Source organism: Crocodylus siamensis, chromosome 2, assembly GCF_052110815.1.
Source record: "Crocodylus siamensis isolate JL-2025a chromosome 2, ASM5211081v1, whole genome shotgun sequence".
NCBI lineage: Eukaryota > Metazoa > Chordata > Crocodylia > Crocodylidae > Crocodylus > Crocodylus siamensis.
In genome coordinates, this window is record NC_143396.1 from 160,009,855 (window position 1) to 160,026,441 (window position 16,587).

General features: G+C 45.0%; 2 protein-coding genes across 2 annotated transcripts in view; both read right to left on the reverse strand.

The window, feature by feature from the left end:
- The window catches only part of LOC149870982 (alpha-fetoprotein-like), a 30,008-nt gene that overhangs the window by 12,709 nt on the left and 712 nt on the right, over positions 1-16,587 (reverse strand). Inside the window, exons 2-8 of the mRNA XM_090034797.1 lie at positions 14,671-14,731; positions 12,527-12,659; positions 8,167-8,369; positions 7,161-7,308; positions 4,188-4,285; positions 2,805-2,934; positions 803-1,017 (exon numbers count right to left, since the gene is read on the reverse strand). Coding sequence (XP_089890923.1) covers positions 803-1,017; positions 2,805-2,934; positions 4,188-4,285; positions 7,161-7,308; positions 8,167-8,369; positions 12,527-12,659; positions 14,671-14,731 — 988 coding nt within the window. The remainder of the gene's footprint in view (positions 1-802; positions 1,018-2,804; positions 2,935-4,187; positions 4,286-7,160; positions 7,309-8,166; positions 8,370-12,526; positions 12,660-14,670; positions 14,732-16,587) is intronic.
- LOC149870983 (albumin-like) overlaps positions 14,671-16,587 on the reverse strand; it is a 40,033-nt gene continuing 38,116 nt past the window's right edge. The window contains 1 exon segment of the mRNA XM_090034538.1: positions 14,671-14,731. The gene's annotated coding sequence lies outside the window, so the exon portion shown is untranslated.

The window sequence follows — 16,587 nt, forward strand, 5'->3', positions numbered from 1 at the left end:
CTTATCCAAACCATCCCATATACTTCCATTGTCTAACCCACTGGTTCTCAAATATTTTAGGCTCAAGGCACCCTTCACTGGACTTGAGTCAAGACACTCCTCCATATCCTTCATAAGCTGAGTGCCAGCCAGTTTTAAAAAATGAATATTTGTATTACAGTGCTGGCTTCCTTGCGTTTGGGTTGTGCAATAAGGGTGAGGAATCATTCAGACAGGGACAAGTTTGAGACTGCCTTGATCTACATAGTGTATGTCAGGGTTTGGCCACATTTTTGGGCAGAGTCCCAAAAACACCTGCAACTTTGACTTGTAAGATGTTGGCTTGCCAGGACTGGACAGCAGGGGAGCCACAAGGGACCTGATCCTTGTTGTGGCTGTGAAGCCCTGGCCCCTTCCCTTCCCTTCCCTTTGCATGCCACACTCTGGCACTCATGCAGGGGGCTGCCTACCCCTGATATATGTGCTTATCTCCTCACATCTTCCTTATCAACTGATATCTCATGGCACCATTCAAAGGATCTGGTGGTACTCTAGAGCTCCCCGATACCCCAGTTGAGAATCACTGGTCTAACCCATTAGTAGAACTACACAGTCAACCCTGACACAATCACAAGGCATAACACCCTAACCTCCCATGGGTAAGACAGAAGGACAACCATGGCTGTCACTGATTTCCTTCCCCCCAACACACACAGGCTGAGCATTTGGAGAAGAGCTAAGGCCCCTATATTAGAGGGCTTGGCCTGGAGTGACAGCACTTATGTGACAGAGATGGAAAAGAGCAGGTTAACAGTTGCCTTACCTGGCCAAGTACACATCTTTTTCCTCTTCAAAGTGTTTGCAGACATCTTGGTCCTCTATAAACTGTCTGACTTGAGGTGACAAGCCTGTGGGTTTGTCATCATTTTCTGACATAAATATACATTTAATTCTTTCAAGCACAGGCTTTTCACAGCAGTTTTGAATTTTACTTGAGATGGCATCTTGGTGGGAACATACGTAGGATGTAAACTCTGCCTGTAAAAAGTGAAAAAAAAATGGTTATTTTTAAATGAATTTCCTTCTTTCTTGATCCCCAATACAGGAATCAGCTCATTGTTCTAGTTTTTGATGCAGTAGAAACTAGATACCTCTTACTAAAATCAGAGCTCTGTCAACATATAGCTAATAGCTCTTGCCTATAATTTCATTTGTATATATTAAGCTTTGTTTATGGGGGACATTATTTTGAGATCAAGAGTATTATCCATGTTTTAGAGAAAACTGACTTGTATGGAAGTGATATACTTGCTTGAAGCCACAAAGTAGGCTCATGGCAGAATTGGAAACAAGACCCAAGTCTCAAACTTAGTGCTCTACCCACTGCATCCCACTGATCTAGACACTCTATCCAGGACTCTCAAGCTTACATTGACAACATTTATAGAAGCAGGACATCAGCTGACCTAGTTCCCCTGCTTTACCTGTGTCAGGTTAGCTTGTTAGGTCTATGTTGTGTCAGGTTTGAGGGCAGTCTTTCGTAGAATGTAGATTATGGTTGTAGGGGGTGTTTTGGAGGAGGATGGTTCTGCCTCAGGACTAGATGACCTCTGGAGGTCCCTTCCAGCCCTACTTCTCTATGACTCTGTGGCAGGGGCAGGCAATTTTGGGTGAAGAGCTGCTTACTGAGTTTTGGCAAGCCATCATGGGCCACATGACAGGCAGCCAGGAGCAAATAAATATTAATTTTCTAAATTTTTTTAGGGGCCCTGTGGGCTAGATAGAATGGCCTGGAGTGCCGCATCTGGTCCACGGGCTGCATTTTGCCTGCCCCTGCTCTATGACAAAGGGTGCGGATCATGGCACCCGGTCTACCATCACACAGCTTTCTCTAAGCTGCATGATTGTAGACCAGGAGCAGCATGTGAAGATGCCCACCACAGCTATGCTGGGCCCCTGGTATAAGTAACTCGGTGCACGTGAGATTGGAGTGGTGGGGGGGTGGACTAACAGGTCCCTGGAAGAGGGTTAGCAGGTCTGGGGGAGATTGGAAGGATCTGGAGTGGGGGTGTTGGAGGGTCCACAGGGGAGGTTGTCCCAGGGTTGGGGGCCAGGGGCAAAAAATAGCCCAGTCAGGGTGCAGGGTATAAGTAGGCCCAGGACTGGAGCAAGTGACTAGGCTTTCCCAGCCTCAGGGCTGTGCTCTGAATGTGTACAAATGTTCATTAGATTGGGTTAACCCATTCTTGATCTAAGTTAGTTCACCTACTCAGATAAACTAAATTAGATGGGGCCTGCCATTTGTGGCCCAGTTTAAGCCCCTGGAACATCTGCACAGGTTAGCATTTAAACGGACCTAACCTTAGTTAGGTTGATCTAAGGGTAACATCTGCACATACCTGAAGTAGGAGACTGTTCCTGGCCAGAAGAGTAGACAGACAGCCAAACAGGGGCAAAAATGGATGCAAAGAGCTAGCAGAAGATAGGAAACAACCACAGAGACAAACTAAAGGATTTGCCTAAGATTACATGGGACATCTATGACATACCCAGGAACTAAACTCAGCTCTCCCAGTTCCAGAATCAGTTGGATCATCCTCAGCCGCAGGATCATGTTTGCCCTATGCTTCCTGTTTATTTCACTGCAGAAAGGGTCAAATGAGAACAACCCACCAACTCCTAGATTGCATGTATTTTAATTGATTGATTAATTAAATTCACAATTTGGAGAGCAAAAGGGAGCAAAAATCAGAAGGGAGAGGAATGCCAGGCAGGAGATCTGCTTTTTCAATCATAACATCTTCAGATGAGTTTTATTTTTTTACCCTGTCATGCATACAAGCCAGCATGTCTCCTTGACAACATTTCTCATGTATCTCCACAATGTCCATTGTAATTTTCATCATGGTGTCAAATTCAGCCTTAGGAAATTTCTGGCTGAAAAAAGCAAGCGTCCTAAAAAGAACAAACAGCAGGATTTTTTAAAATTCAGAACGCAAAGCTATAATCTGCAGCAGTTCATTATCTGTGGGATTTTCCAAGGTGTTCAGCAGTACCAGTGGCCTCTTTCTACTCGGACTGAAATTATTGATAACATTTCCATGGAAGTGAATGGTTGGATTTTCAAAGTTCAGTGCCCAACTCCAGCTGAAATTAAAAGGGCTGGATCCTGCCCCACCTATTAGGTGTGTAAATAGATTTAGATGCCAAATTACAATGCTATTCCACCCTATTTATGTCCCTGAAATACTGTTAATATAAAAGGTGGCTGGGACTTCCTTCTCCTCACTGCTTTTTGTGACTTAGTTTAAGCCTAAAATGGCTATGCTACAATAGTAGATGCATAACTGGATTTTCAGGAACTGGCATGGGGTAGAAAAGAATCACATCTAGGCACCTGAGTCCACAGGCATCTAGAGGGTGAAGCAGAATCCAACCCAACGTGAGTTGGCTGCCCAGTTTTTTTAGGTCCCTTTGAAAATCTATGGACATTAATTCATTAATAATGTTAAGTATGACCATACAACTAAAATAGCACAGTGTTGAATCAAGCAAAAGAATGGTACAGAACTGCCTCAGAAATTATACACATGACACAATAGTGAAGGTCCATTTCATTGACACTCTCAGCAACTGTCACCAAAAGGTATTGACTTGGTATAAATTAAACAGGAATTTGGCCGTTATGTCAAAACTGTTTTTTCTCCCAGAAAGTTAATGACTAAATGTTAAGAAAATTAAGCCTACAGTTTAAAATACATTCATGTGCCTAATTTTCTTCACAGTTACATATAACATAGGCTCTTGGCATGTGTAATTTATATGGCTGGATGTACAGTCATGGTACAGTTGTGTGCAGGGGTACATGTGTTTTTGCGCAAGCAAGTCTGTCCTTAGGTGTGCACACAATTTGCTGAAAATCAACTTCTATCCTCTATTATACAACAGACATGCAAATTAGCATACACTTACTGTTCACAAGTATTCAAAGCAATAGTATTAATGATTCCCTGCTCTTTTGTAGGGCTGCAGTTGGTATGGTTGTTCTGCTTTTGAAGCAACAGAAATGTCATACATTTAATAATCAAAGAGAGGTAGTTAGCCATGTTAGTCTGAAGTAAGCTGTTGCTTATGAAAATATATGTCTCCTAATTAGTTAGTTCATAAGGTGCCACTCTGCCCATTTAATAATCAGGTCAGAGACTCACAGAGCCTTTAATGTTCTTTCTCCAAATTTCTTCTGGATCTCACAGGTGTGTTCCTGCAAGGAACAATCTTCTTTTACTGGCTTCATCACAACTGGTGCCTGTTACAAGGGAGAAGAAAATGATTAAAAAGAGATCAAATTAGTGAAGAAAGTGGAATCTGAACAAGAAGATTTTAGCAGACAGCTAAAAGGCTTTTCCCTGATTACCTGTGTAGTATCTAACAAATCAGAAGTAATATCAGTTGTGCATATTAATCACTCCTATTGTTTTGTAAAATTCTGCCCACTTTAAAACTTCTTATTAAATTGCTCTGTGCCTTTAAACTAGGGATGACTGTTTTGATTGACTGATATACCTCATTCTTACAGGGCTGAGTGCCCGCTGCCAAGAAACAGCTTCCCACTAACATCTTTGGCACACCAAGATTCTCAAAGGTTCTCAGCACCTAGCAGCATCATGCCCAAATCCAGTCAAAATGCAGGTATTCACTGATGAATAAAACAGCAACACCCACCTTAGTCCACGAATAGTTACCTACTAAAAATATAGAGTAAGGAGAGTTACATAAACATGCAGACCAACAGAGACAGACAGATTAGATACCTACTTGATTTAGAAAAACAGGGTGGGGGGAACAAATTAAAATGATAGAATATTGATTGAGATTTTTAAAGCACTCTTGAGAGATTTAGACACAAATGTCCCATTTCTGTTAGTGGAATTCATGTTTCTAACTCCCTTAGATATGGAGTGCTCAACCTCCAGTCCATGGGCCAAATGTGGACCACAGAGCCATTGCATCTGGCCTGCAGGGCTCCCCCTGGGTCCAGAAATGTGGCAGTTGGGGAGCAGTGGCCATAAATATGGCCACCTCCCCCCCTACCAAATCCCCAAGCCCAGTTACCTGTGCAGCCAACCAGAGCCAAGCTATGCAAACTATGTCCCCGTCCACAGGGCTGGGCTATGCCCCCCCACCAACTGCTTCTGTATCAAGGCCAAGCCATGCCCCCTCCCTCTCTGCTGGGCCGGGTTGGGGCCTAGCTACTCCCCCTTCCTTCTTCATGGGGCTAGGTCAAGCGCCTTTCCCTTACATCCCCTCCTGTCTGCATCTCCTCCTTGCACACAACCAGTTGGTATCATGTCAGCCCAGGCACAGGATTGGAAGCACTGGCTGGATCCAACCCACAGATGGGCGGGACACTGCCACTCTGGCCCACTGGGCAATGAGGTCAGGCACCACTGCCCTATATTGCTTTGAAAGTCTCAAGCATCTAGCGTGTAATAACTAGGGATCCTGGTTTTACTACGGATCCCAAAATCCTTGTTTTTTGCAAATAAAATGAAACACCACTATGTATATATAGGTATAAGTTAAACACAATGGTTTATTGATATATTTACCATTTTAAAGCAAGAAGCCTACCGAAGCCTACCCGTGCCTAAATCATTATAATAAAATACATTCTAAATACCTGTATATTTTGGAGTTTAACATGGAAAATCAGAGATCTCCCTGCCCACTTCTTTCACCAGGATACAGGTCCAGCTACAGCTGCCCCCCACAACTGTTTTGTGGTACTGAGCGGCCCTGATATGCTGCTGCCCTGCCCTACTCTGCCCTCCCATACCAGGAGGACAGAGCTGGACTGTGGATGTGGGCCACTGAGGTGGTTTCTGCCAGGTGACAGTCTGGCCAGGCTGCAGAGCCTTGCCCTGCACCTTGCTATTGGTGCAAAAACTGGGGGGAGGGGGAGCACATGGCCCCCATATCCGCCCAAGTACGTCACCAGTGCATATGCCTGTACTGTGCCCAGACAGTCCCCAAGCCCTGGGCCTCCAACTCTCCCCCCTGCCCTCCCATCCATTGACTTACCTGTATCCAGCTGCCAGAGCTGTTCCCACCACCCTGCCTGGTTGTATTGCAGCCAAGTGTACATGTGTGCACACATGCAAGTGTCACCCCCTGCCTCCAGTTGCTCCTCCCAGCCCCAAGCTTCAAAAGGGAATATCCATATTTTTCCACAGGAAATGGAAAACCTGGATCCCAGATAATGACATCCTTCTTTTCATAATAAACTCATTTTTGTTTCCTGATAGTCAGGTTTGTGCTCAGCCTGCGCTCAGCACTGAATCATTTTTATTTAAGAATCTAAGGCCCCGCTGAAAGAAAGCAGTTAAATGTGTGTTTCAGTCCTGACCCAAATGGAGGTCAAGGGCAACGTTCCTCTAAAGAGTAGCGGTCCTTGAGCGCACCACTTCGGTCCTTGAGTGCGCCGCTTCTCTCCGTGAGCGCACCGCTTCAGTCCGTGAGTATGCCACTTCGGTGCAGTGTGGGACACCTCCTGAAGGTAAGCTCCTCACTCCTCACCCGGAGCAGGCAGTGGGGGCTGAGGCCTGGGGGCTAGGGGCCTGAGGGTTTGGGGCTGGAGCCTGGCACGGGCTCCGCCAGCTCCAGGACAGTGCTGCACTCCCTTGCTTTGCCTCGGGGAACGAGGAGGCATGTGGCATCAGGGCCAGGGGTAGAGGCTGGGGCCTGGCACAGGCTACTCCAGTTCTGGGGAACTGCTCCACAGGCTCCACTGGCCCCAGGGAAGTGCTCCACTCCCCAGCACTGACGCCACGTCTCTCCTTGCTCCCCAAGATGAAGCAGGGGAGCACAGCAGTTCCCTGGAGCTGGCGGAGCCCGTGCCAGGCTCCCGCCTCTGCCTCACCTTGGGGAGAAGCTTACCTTCTGTAAGTGTGCCACATCGCAGCCCAGCTCCTATCCCGGTGGGTGTGCAGCCTGAAAAAGTGTGTGCGCGGCTAGACTTTTATTTGTGCATGGCCGCGCACATGCGTACCTTAGAGGGAACTTTGGTCAAGGGTGAAATATGGTGTTAGGTGACTAGTCTTCGTGGCTGCTTTAGAATTTTTCTAGCTATAGGAAGCCATTAATTCAAATCTGAAATAACCATACATGTTAAAAGACAATACCTGTTTCACAAAGCATTCTGTCAGGTTAAAATTAGGGTTGTTTTTAGCGCTACAGCAGTTGTTCATCATCTTCTCATAATTGTAAGCAGTGAAAAGAATTGTCGGGGCATAGAGGAAGGGATGCCTTCTGGAAATTTCATAGATGAAACTAAAACAAGAAAGCAGTTTGCATTAAACTCTAAGAGTGAATAGGGACTGCTTATACCATGTTATTTGCACTTACTTGGTTCCATCACTGACAAGTATACAGTGAAGCTTGTTATAACAACAGCCATTAACAGACCAATAGTGGTCATTTTCTTTTATTATAGCAGGGAAATGTTTATAGTGATGTGTTTCATTAGCAGTCATTGGACTGAACAGTTTTGCTATCCATTCAGCGTGTATAGTTTGTTAGTCACCATGATTCCTTGGCCTACATAAAAGCCTGTAATCAAGGAGGTATCTAATCTGTCTGCCTATGTGTGGTACATGAGATTTCTGAGTTTTCTTCCCTTCAAATACTAGCGAGACCCAGGATTGCTTAGTTTTCAAGAAGAGATATAGTTAGTCTGTCACAGCTGCACCTGTTAAGAGGTAAATGTGAAGAAATTCTGTAAGGCCTGAGATTTTACTGAAATGAAAGGGCTGAGTTCTGCAAGAAATTTAATGCTGGCACCTACCTACCAAAGTAGCAAAAGCATGTGCTTACTTTTGAGCATAGTCCTATGTTCATGCTTAAACTTAAGCGCATGTGGAAATGCTATACTGGCACAGTCCAGACTGCTCAGTGCATAGCAGGCCTACATCCCAGGAGAAGTGACTACAACTAGTAATGATGGAAAAGGCATGGGATGTAATGATAGTAACTGAAACTGGTTGAAACACTCAGAAATATTCAAATTTGTAATGTGGGTCAAGATGTTACAGAATTTTCCACTGTCATTTCTGTACTGATTTGGAGTATGTTGTCCCCAAGCTGACAAGCACTGCATATTGGCATCTGGTATAAACTAAAAGTACTTACTAGCCTACTAGCGAATTTTGGTTATCAGCATAATCACTGCATGCTTTTTCAAGTTCTGGATTTTTAAAAGGATGAATGAATCCTTGGGTAACATTTTTATGAGACAGAAAACATTCATTTCTTTCAGAGTCATCTTTAGCACAACACTCAGTAATTCCAGTAAGGCCTTCCTCCTGGCAGATTTCAGCCAGGAAAAAGGTAGTCTGCAGAAAAAAGAGAAAAAATTAATTGTATGTAGTGCATTGCAATTGTTTCCCTCCTGCAAACTTTCTGTGGAAAGAACACTAACACAATAAATTGACTGGTTGCAGGAAACTGAATTGGGCACTAAACTCATGGACCAGGATTTATCAAAATCATTGCTTAATGTTTAACTCCTAAGTCTACCCTCAAGCATCTAAAGTAGTGCGATGATTTTCACACATAAACATGAAGCTGCTGCTAAGCAAGTTCCCATAAGCATCCACGGTGCTCACTCAGAACCAGGTGACTTCACCCTTCCAGTCCCAATCCCCTATAAAATAGGGGAAAACCTATATCAATGTGAAAAGGCAGAACAAAAAAGCATCCACAGACTGGACTGTATTAACCTTGGTCTCAACAGGGACTCTGAATTTTTATCCCATTACCCGGACTACCTGCTTATTCAGGTGTCCCTCGGGGTGTTAACTGCGCCATTTATCTTAATTGATCAAACTCACCCCATGCCACAAGCCAGATCCAGACTGAGGGACTCCTTGTGGGCTGGATTTAGCTTAGGGCAAGGGGTGGCTGTGGCATGGCTGGCAGTGCTGATAAGGATGATGGTGACAGTGGCTCCAGACTGGGGCAGGGCTTGGCAGCAGCAGCTCCAGCCTGGCACACTGAGTGGCAGTAGCAATGACAACTGTAGCATAGAGCATAGGACACAGGGACTGGGACATGGGTTTGGGGTGACATCTTCAGCACAGGTCAGTGCCAGAGGAGGTAGGGCAGAATGCCACAGTGGCAGTCGTAACAGTGGCAACATGCCAAGCACCTGAAAGGTCAGCAACCTGTCATTCCCTCACTCACCCTTCTGCTGCTAAAGGCCATGCCCATCAGGGCCCAGGATCCCTGAATTATGTGGCAGCCTGAGCCCCTTTCCCCAGCTTCTCAGTACCCCAACTGGAGCATTCATCCACAGATCACTTGTTTGACACCCCTGATCATAGGTGGATCCAGGATATAGAAGCAAGAACTGATGCTGCAGGAGTGGCTGCACCCTCACTTCCAGCCTTCCCCTCTAATCACCTCAGTCACCAGGGCAGGCAGACTACACTGCAAGAACAGCAGCTTTTTAAGTCACAAAGGCCACATCTAGACAAGCAGAGGCATGTGGTTGCAGCAGCACAAATAGTTGTGGCACAAATTTGTGCCACTATATAGTGCCGCAGCACACACCCCTGCACGTGGGCTTTGTTGAGGGACAAATTGTCCCACTTCAGGAAAACTGCTCATGTCCAGCTCCTCCCAACTCCTGGCTGGGCTCCATGTGCTGTGGGGAGGGCTAGCGGGGGCACAGAGTGCCTGAGCACAGGGCTAGTCACCCGGCAGCTCCCACACTGAAGTACCCTGTGCCCCAGCCAGTTAGGGAGTAGCATGTAGAGATGGGGAAGCAGCCAGCCCTGAGCTACCTGCTCCCCTGTCTTGAGGCACACCGCAACCCAGCCAACCGCGGAGCAACTGGCTAGCACCCAATGTGCCTCACTGAGGGCGCTCTGCAGCACACGGAGACATGGGATCTGGCAGCCCTGGGCTGCCTGCTCCCCCATCTCTGCATCTGTCCAGGAATATACTACTTTTGTATGATTTGCCACTCTTTATCACTGCAAATTAGCCAAATGGTGCACAGTTTAACATGCAAGGTGTGGGGTTTGTGGTGCTTCACAGCTAGGGACAGACATTCAGAAAGCCTGAGCCTGAATTGATTCAATCTTGCAGGTTAGTCTAACCTGGCTAGGCTGAACCTGTTTGTAACTGGACAGACATCCTCTCTGGACTGAGGAAATTCAGGCACATGCCTGCCATGGCTCTGGCTAGAAGCCAGAGGGTGCTAAAGCAGCCCTCCCTTCCCTTGCTCAGTGCTGAGCTGAGGCGGGGCATGGCCAGGCCCTGGCAGGATGCTCTGATTAGGGAGGTCTGCCTGTACCATCCCAGGCTTTTCCTCACTCACTGCTAAAGGGGTGGGAGTGTTACCAGGCCCCAGCCCTCTACTAGCACTTTGATGCAAGTGGGGAGGAGGCAGTGCAGTGCATGCATCTGCTGATGATATGAAGCATTTAAATCTCCCTCCCTGCTTCTTTATACCGTCTGCAGAAAACTGAAAGGTGAACAAGCCAGCAAGGAGCTGATAACAGTGTTTATCACCCAATCAGCAAAGCAATAGCCTCTCTCCATTACTTCAAACTCTTCTTAAACGTCTTACCAGCTGACCTGTTGATTAGCTACAAACACCCCTAAACTAATACTGTTCTGTCTGCCTGTCCCAGTGAAACTGGAGACACATACATGTCTGCATTAGCTAGCATACCACTAGCTAGACCACTAGGGTCCATGGGGCTTGGGTCCCTGCTGTGGGAGATGAGAGGGAAAGGGGTGGGATTTCCTCCTTGAGCAATGAGCAGTGATGGGGGAGTAGGGCAGGGGGAAGCCAGGCAGACTCTGCTGTGCCTGCAGACTGTGCGGCGCTCCAGCCAGGGAGCAGAGGGGAGGGTCCAGTCCTGCTGTGGAGCAGATAGCCCCACCTAGCCCAGAGAGCATGCCAGGATGCTGGGGGAGTCTGGACCACCAAGGGGTCTGGGACAGACATTGCATAAACAGGTTTGAGCCAAATCAGTTAACTCTGATACTACATTCAACCAGGTTTATCTCAAACTGGTTTCAACCATTTTCAAACTGGTTTATGTACACTGAACATCTGTTCTGTTACAGGCTTAAACCAGTTTCTGATCACTTAAACTGGTTTATGTGTAATGTCTGTCCCTAGCCCACATGCCTGCATGTATGAACGCAGCCAAAGAGGGTAAGATTCCCCTCTCCCTTCCCCTCTGTACTTAGAGACTTGTCCCTCCCCTCCCATTACCCTCTTCTGTTTGCCACTTCTGTTTGCCCTCTTCTGTTTGCTGCTGCCCCTGATGCCCCAGGCGGTAAAGGGAGCTCCAGAGCTGCTCCAGCCAGGCTGCATTAGGACTGGGCTCAGCCTGGGACAGTGGCAGTGGTCAGGCATGGTCCCCTTTCCCATGCCCACTCCTGGTCTGGCAAAGAACATCTTGGGGGACCAGGCAGGGAGGGGAAACTTGTTGCTGCTACTGCCACTGCTGCTGCTGCTACCACTGGCACTATCTAGGGCTGAACCCAACTGGAGTGGAACAGGAACTCCCTTCTCCCTCAGGACAGGGGGGAGACCAGAAGTGGCAGGCAGGGTAAGGAGGAATGGGAAGGGACAGGGAGAGAAGGGGATGTGCCTCTGAGCATGGGGGGTGTGTAATTTGTATTTTCTTTGGAAGTTAAAAAGAAGTCCCTGACTGCTGCTTCTGCCACGTGGTCAGAAAGGGGTGTGTGGCTGTACCACTGCACCCACTTCTAGATCAGATCATGTCTCTGACATCATACATTCCACTGATTAACTCTTTTAACAGCATCCCTTCCCTCGTACATTTCCTCTTCTCGAAACATTTTTTTCTGCCAGTCCTTTCCAAGCATCTGACAAAGTAGGTTGTTGCCTACAAAAGCTTTTGTTTCCCTAAACCAGTTAATCTCTATGGTGCCTCCCTGCCCTCCCTTCTACTTAGTTTTTAAATAGGTTCCAGCAGCAATATTCAGATTCACATCTGCATATGCAGATTGACATTCAGTTTCACAGCTCACCTCACGCCATGCTTCAGAGACATTCAGATCCAGGGATTTTATCTGGTGACTTGTAACTAACGGGAAGAGGTTATACAGTTTATATCTAGACTGGGTTGGAGATTGAATCTCTCCATCAAAAACAAATGCAGTCTTTCTTCTTGCTAGTACTGACTGGACACAAAGGCAGCTACTGAATGTAGTTACATTGCTTTTGGGTACCCTTCTTTCCTGAAAGAAGGTTTTTTTTAAAAAAACACAGGCTGAGATTTTTCAGAACTGATTGATAATTTGATGTCCCCCAGTTTCTCAGTGACTACCTGAGATACATTTAAAACGGTAGTAGGTGTTATTTAGATGCATCACTCACTTTCTAGATATCAAGCATCTGTAGCTGGACATCTAAAAAGCAAGGCTCCTCTCACTAATCACCTCTCCCACAGAAGAGCACTTTTGAACCTGTTGGCTTCTATAAGAATCTAATTTTGCTTACCAGTGGCTTGGCACATTTTGGGTCTCTGGCATCAGCAACACACTCTTTTGCAAGATCTGTGACATCATCTACCATTTTAGCTGCTTTTTCAAAAGAGACTTTCTGCATATACTGAGCAAACATGACCATGGATCTGTAACAGGATGCATATGGTTCAGTATGTATCCAGCTACTAAAAAACCAAAATATGACCCCCCCACCCCCCCGCCAAACAAACAAACAACAGCTTTAAGAGATTAAAAAGGTCCTTGGTGGCACTGGTTAAATTGGAGGGGTATAGAGACAGGCCTAACAGGGAACCTGAGAGATGAAACAGCGGATAGTATCTCCTTACATACTCAACCAAGATGATAAACCAACTGTGGAAACAGACTTGCAGTGGTATTTTGCTATGGGATAATGACAAAGTATGGTGAAGATCTATCTGAATGGTAGAAGCAGCTGTGAGGGGATTTCATCCTCCATTAGACAGTAAAATGCTTTACTACTATCTACATTAAGAGTCTTCTGACCTTGTCTACATTATAAGTCTTCTGCCAGAAGGCAGAAACCACCACAGGAAAAGCTATTTAGTATAGACCTGGCTTTGGGAAGGCCTGCAAACACCCTTGAGGAAAACTTGACTTACTATTCAGAGGCAGTTCTGCTCATCCTGTACCATTAAGCCAACCCCAATGAATTTGTCTTGCTGGACCAAGTGATGGCAGAGCTAATGCATTACAATATATATTTCTGATCCCCTCTGTCTCCAGGGCATAGGCAAATTAACTCTTGTAGTTCATGTTAGTAATACACCAGCTTCCAACAATACTCCTGACATCACATAAAGATGATAGTGTACTTTACCCTCACATCATCTTTATAGTACCGTAAAAGCTGTGTTAACCAGCATGAGTGGAGAACACAGCGTGCTGGATATATAAAAATCCTGGCTATTTGAAGCAGGGGTTTTGGCCGGATGCGGAGCAGGGGGGGCAAGGCAGCCAGATGCAGAGCGGCAGCAGCGCAGGCTGGTGGGTGGCGGCAGCGGCTGGCATGTGTGAGCGTCCCCCCCCAATCCCCTACATCTGGCTGACCAGCCAGAAATTCCAGTTATTAGAAATTCCGGTTACTAAAATGCCAGTAAATACTGCTTGCTTACTTGCTTTCTCTTTCACGTTAAACCTACGAGTTACTAAGTACAGTTAAAACACAAGTAACCACACATTCAAGCAGTTTAACAGGTGTTAAATGTACCCTTAGCATTGCAAAGTTGCTCCCTTTTAGGTGAAGATTATCTCCTCAACAAAACAGTCTTCAGCAGGTGGGTCTTTTTCAGTCTTTGCTACAGTAACTTTGGAAAATAAATCCATGGATTGCAGTGATGACCAGGGAGAAACATTGGCAGGATTTCTGCACTAATGTCATAGAAATCCACCTCAGAAAAACAATGTAATGTACCTCCCTTATAGCACTTTATTCATGCTGAACTGCTACAGTAGTCAACTTCCTTTTATCTGTTTTGATCTTGGCTTCCCTCCATACTTTTCTGTTTTCTACCAGGTGGAAATATGCTTTTGTATCAAAACTCTGGGTCTTTGTTTTGTAATACAGTTGAAAGTAGATTCTAGATAGGAGTTTACGAAATAGTGAAGACAATAAATAACTAACTCTGATCGTGTCTCAATTGAATCCTTGCTGAGTCAAGGACAACTGTCAAGAAATAAGCCCTGCCTATTCATTCCTACTCCATATGTTGTCAAGCCCAGTAAAAAGGCAGCACAGTGGGGTCCTGAGTACATGCCCTGGAGACACTCACTCTGCTCCTTGAAGCACACCCACAGGACTCCTCCATTTCTAAAAGAATTGCCAGTGGGAGACTATTCTCTGCAGAATAAACTAAGCTTTTAAGACCCACCCCCAAGCAAAGGGTGCTGTGTGAAATATACCACCAGCAGTAGCACCAGGAGGCACAGTGACTTGCTGGCAACCTTCTGACATTCATCTCTGATTTATTTCATTTCTGTAAATATCAGCTTTCATACAGTCCATATTTTTCCAGCATCTGTCTAATACTTCTATTTTTATTTTTGAATCAGATAGAAACCCAGAATAAGAATTATTGCCAGCAACTTTTTAAGTAGATTTTTCTAGATAAGACTTACATGGCTCTAAAATTTTGTTCTCCTAGCTCAGCAAAATGTTCACGGATAGTGTTTTTTTCCCCTGAAAAGAAAAGAAAACTTTTGGTGACTCAAAGCCTTATTATGAGTGCTTCATAAAATACATAATTTTCCTGATCCATAACAAAGGAAAGAAAGTGGGCAGTGCACTGGCCTTGGACTTTGAAGATGAGAGTTTAAGCCTATTCTGTCACAGATAGCCTTTGTAACCTTACACAAGTCCCACACTCTTTCTGTGCTTCACTTCCCAGTGAGCACAATAGGAATAATGGGACTTTCCTTCCTCACAGGTGAGTTGTGGGAAGTATATTCAAGTTTGTGAGGTGCTCAGATATCAGAGTAATGAGGCTCATGTGAGTTGCTCAGACAGTATCTTAAGGCTTAACAACCAAATTGAGTTAAACTATTAAACTCATCACTGCATGTGTGAATGAACTTCCACTAAAGTTAATGGATTTGCACCCTCTGAATGTAGCCTAGAATTTGGCACAGAGAAACAGAATGGGTCTAAAATAACTAAAAATTATGTAAAAAATATTCTTCTGTTCTAACAACCCTCCCCCTATCAACATTAAAGGCTGTGGTACAACATTGTTGGAGTGAAAGAAGTGATGACTATGGGACATGGTGGGAAAGAAGTCAATTATGAAAACTAAGCTGTTTACCTGTGTATGTTGAAGGAAACCAGATTTCTAACCTACAACTTCTTGAGTTCTTGATCAGTCTGGTATTTTTCTGACATTTTTATCAAGAGTTTATCTTTTCAGGGGCCCTGTTATTCCAATCCACCCTGCCTGGTTATTTACACTTCTGCCAAGTGAGTGTAAAAGATTACTACCCCATAAATGTTTACATTTGCTTTGAACTGGGTCTGCATCAATTGCAAAGACCCAAGGCCATAGAAAATGAAGGCCACTGTGTAACACTCACAAGACATCTGAACATGTAAAAAGTAGTGATGAAGATATGTCTAGAATTGTGTCTTACACTGTCAAAGCATTTTATAAAGCCTGTGGCCTCCCAACCTGAAAAAGTGATCATTGCATCAGTATGATGAAGCTTCTGAAGTGAGCAAGAAGCAGCCTATGTATGCACTAAAGGCTCAAAACTATCCTTCATATTGTCCACCTCCGAACAAAAACAGCGTTGTATGACATGGATTCTCAAAGCATTAAATAGCAACAAACCTGGGGCTGATTATTTGGTACTGAAAAATATTTTCTAAATTTCCAGTTCTAAGGATAAATAGCCCTACCAAAGCCAATGGGTTTTCAGCTTAAAAGAGTTGCAGAACTGGGGCTTAAATGACTAAATATTTTACCTAACTTATTTTTCTAAACCAATATATAAAGCCAATATATAACAATTGATTGTACTAAGAGTGTCACTGAGTATTCTACATGAAATATAAAATCCTGCTCATCTGATTGATGCAAAGCTCCTGCTAACTTGCATGAGGAAGGTGAAAGCAACTTGCCTGCAAAGGAACATCATATGTCTCAAGAGTGACTCAGGGATGTATCTGGTAGCCGTTTTGGTCTGAGACAAAAAGAACTCTTGGTTCAGAGACGAAACCTTTTATTAGACCAACTAAGAAATTGCAACAAATCTTTTTCTGCAAGCTTTTATGCACACACTCCTTTCCTCAGGCTCAGAGAAAATTAAAAATGGTAAAAAGTCCCCATAGGTCAAAAATAAACGTCATTTTTACACAGAGGAGGCTGAAGGTGGAAGTCTGTCCCTCTGGGTCCACGAGAGGTTCTTTGTGAGTTGCTCTTTGATGTGCAGATAAGGCAGGATTCCTTCCCTGGTGGTGTCAGCTGGCAGACAGGCAAGGACGTGTAGAAATCTTTCTTGTTGCTCAGCAATGAAGTTTAAATCTAAAATTGGCTGAAGTTC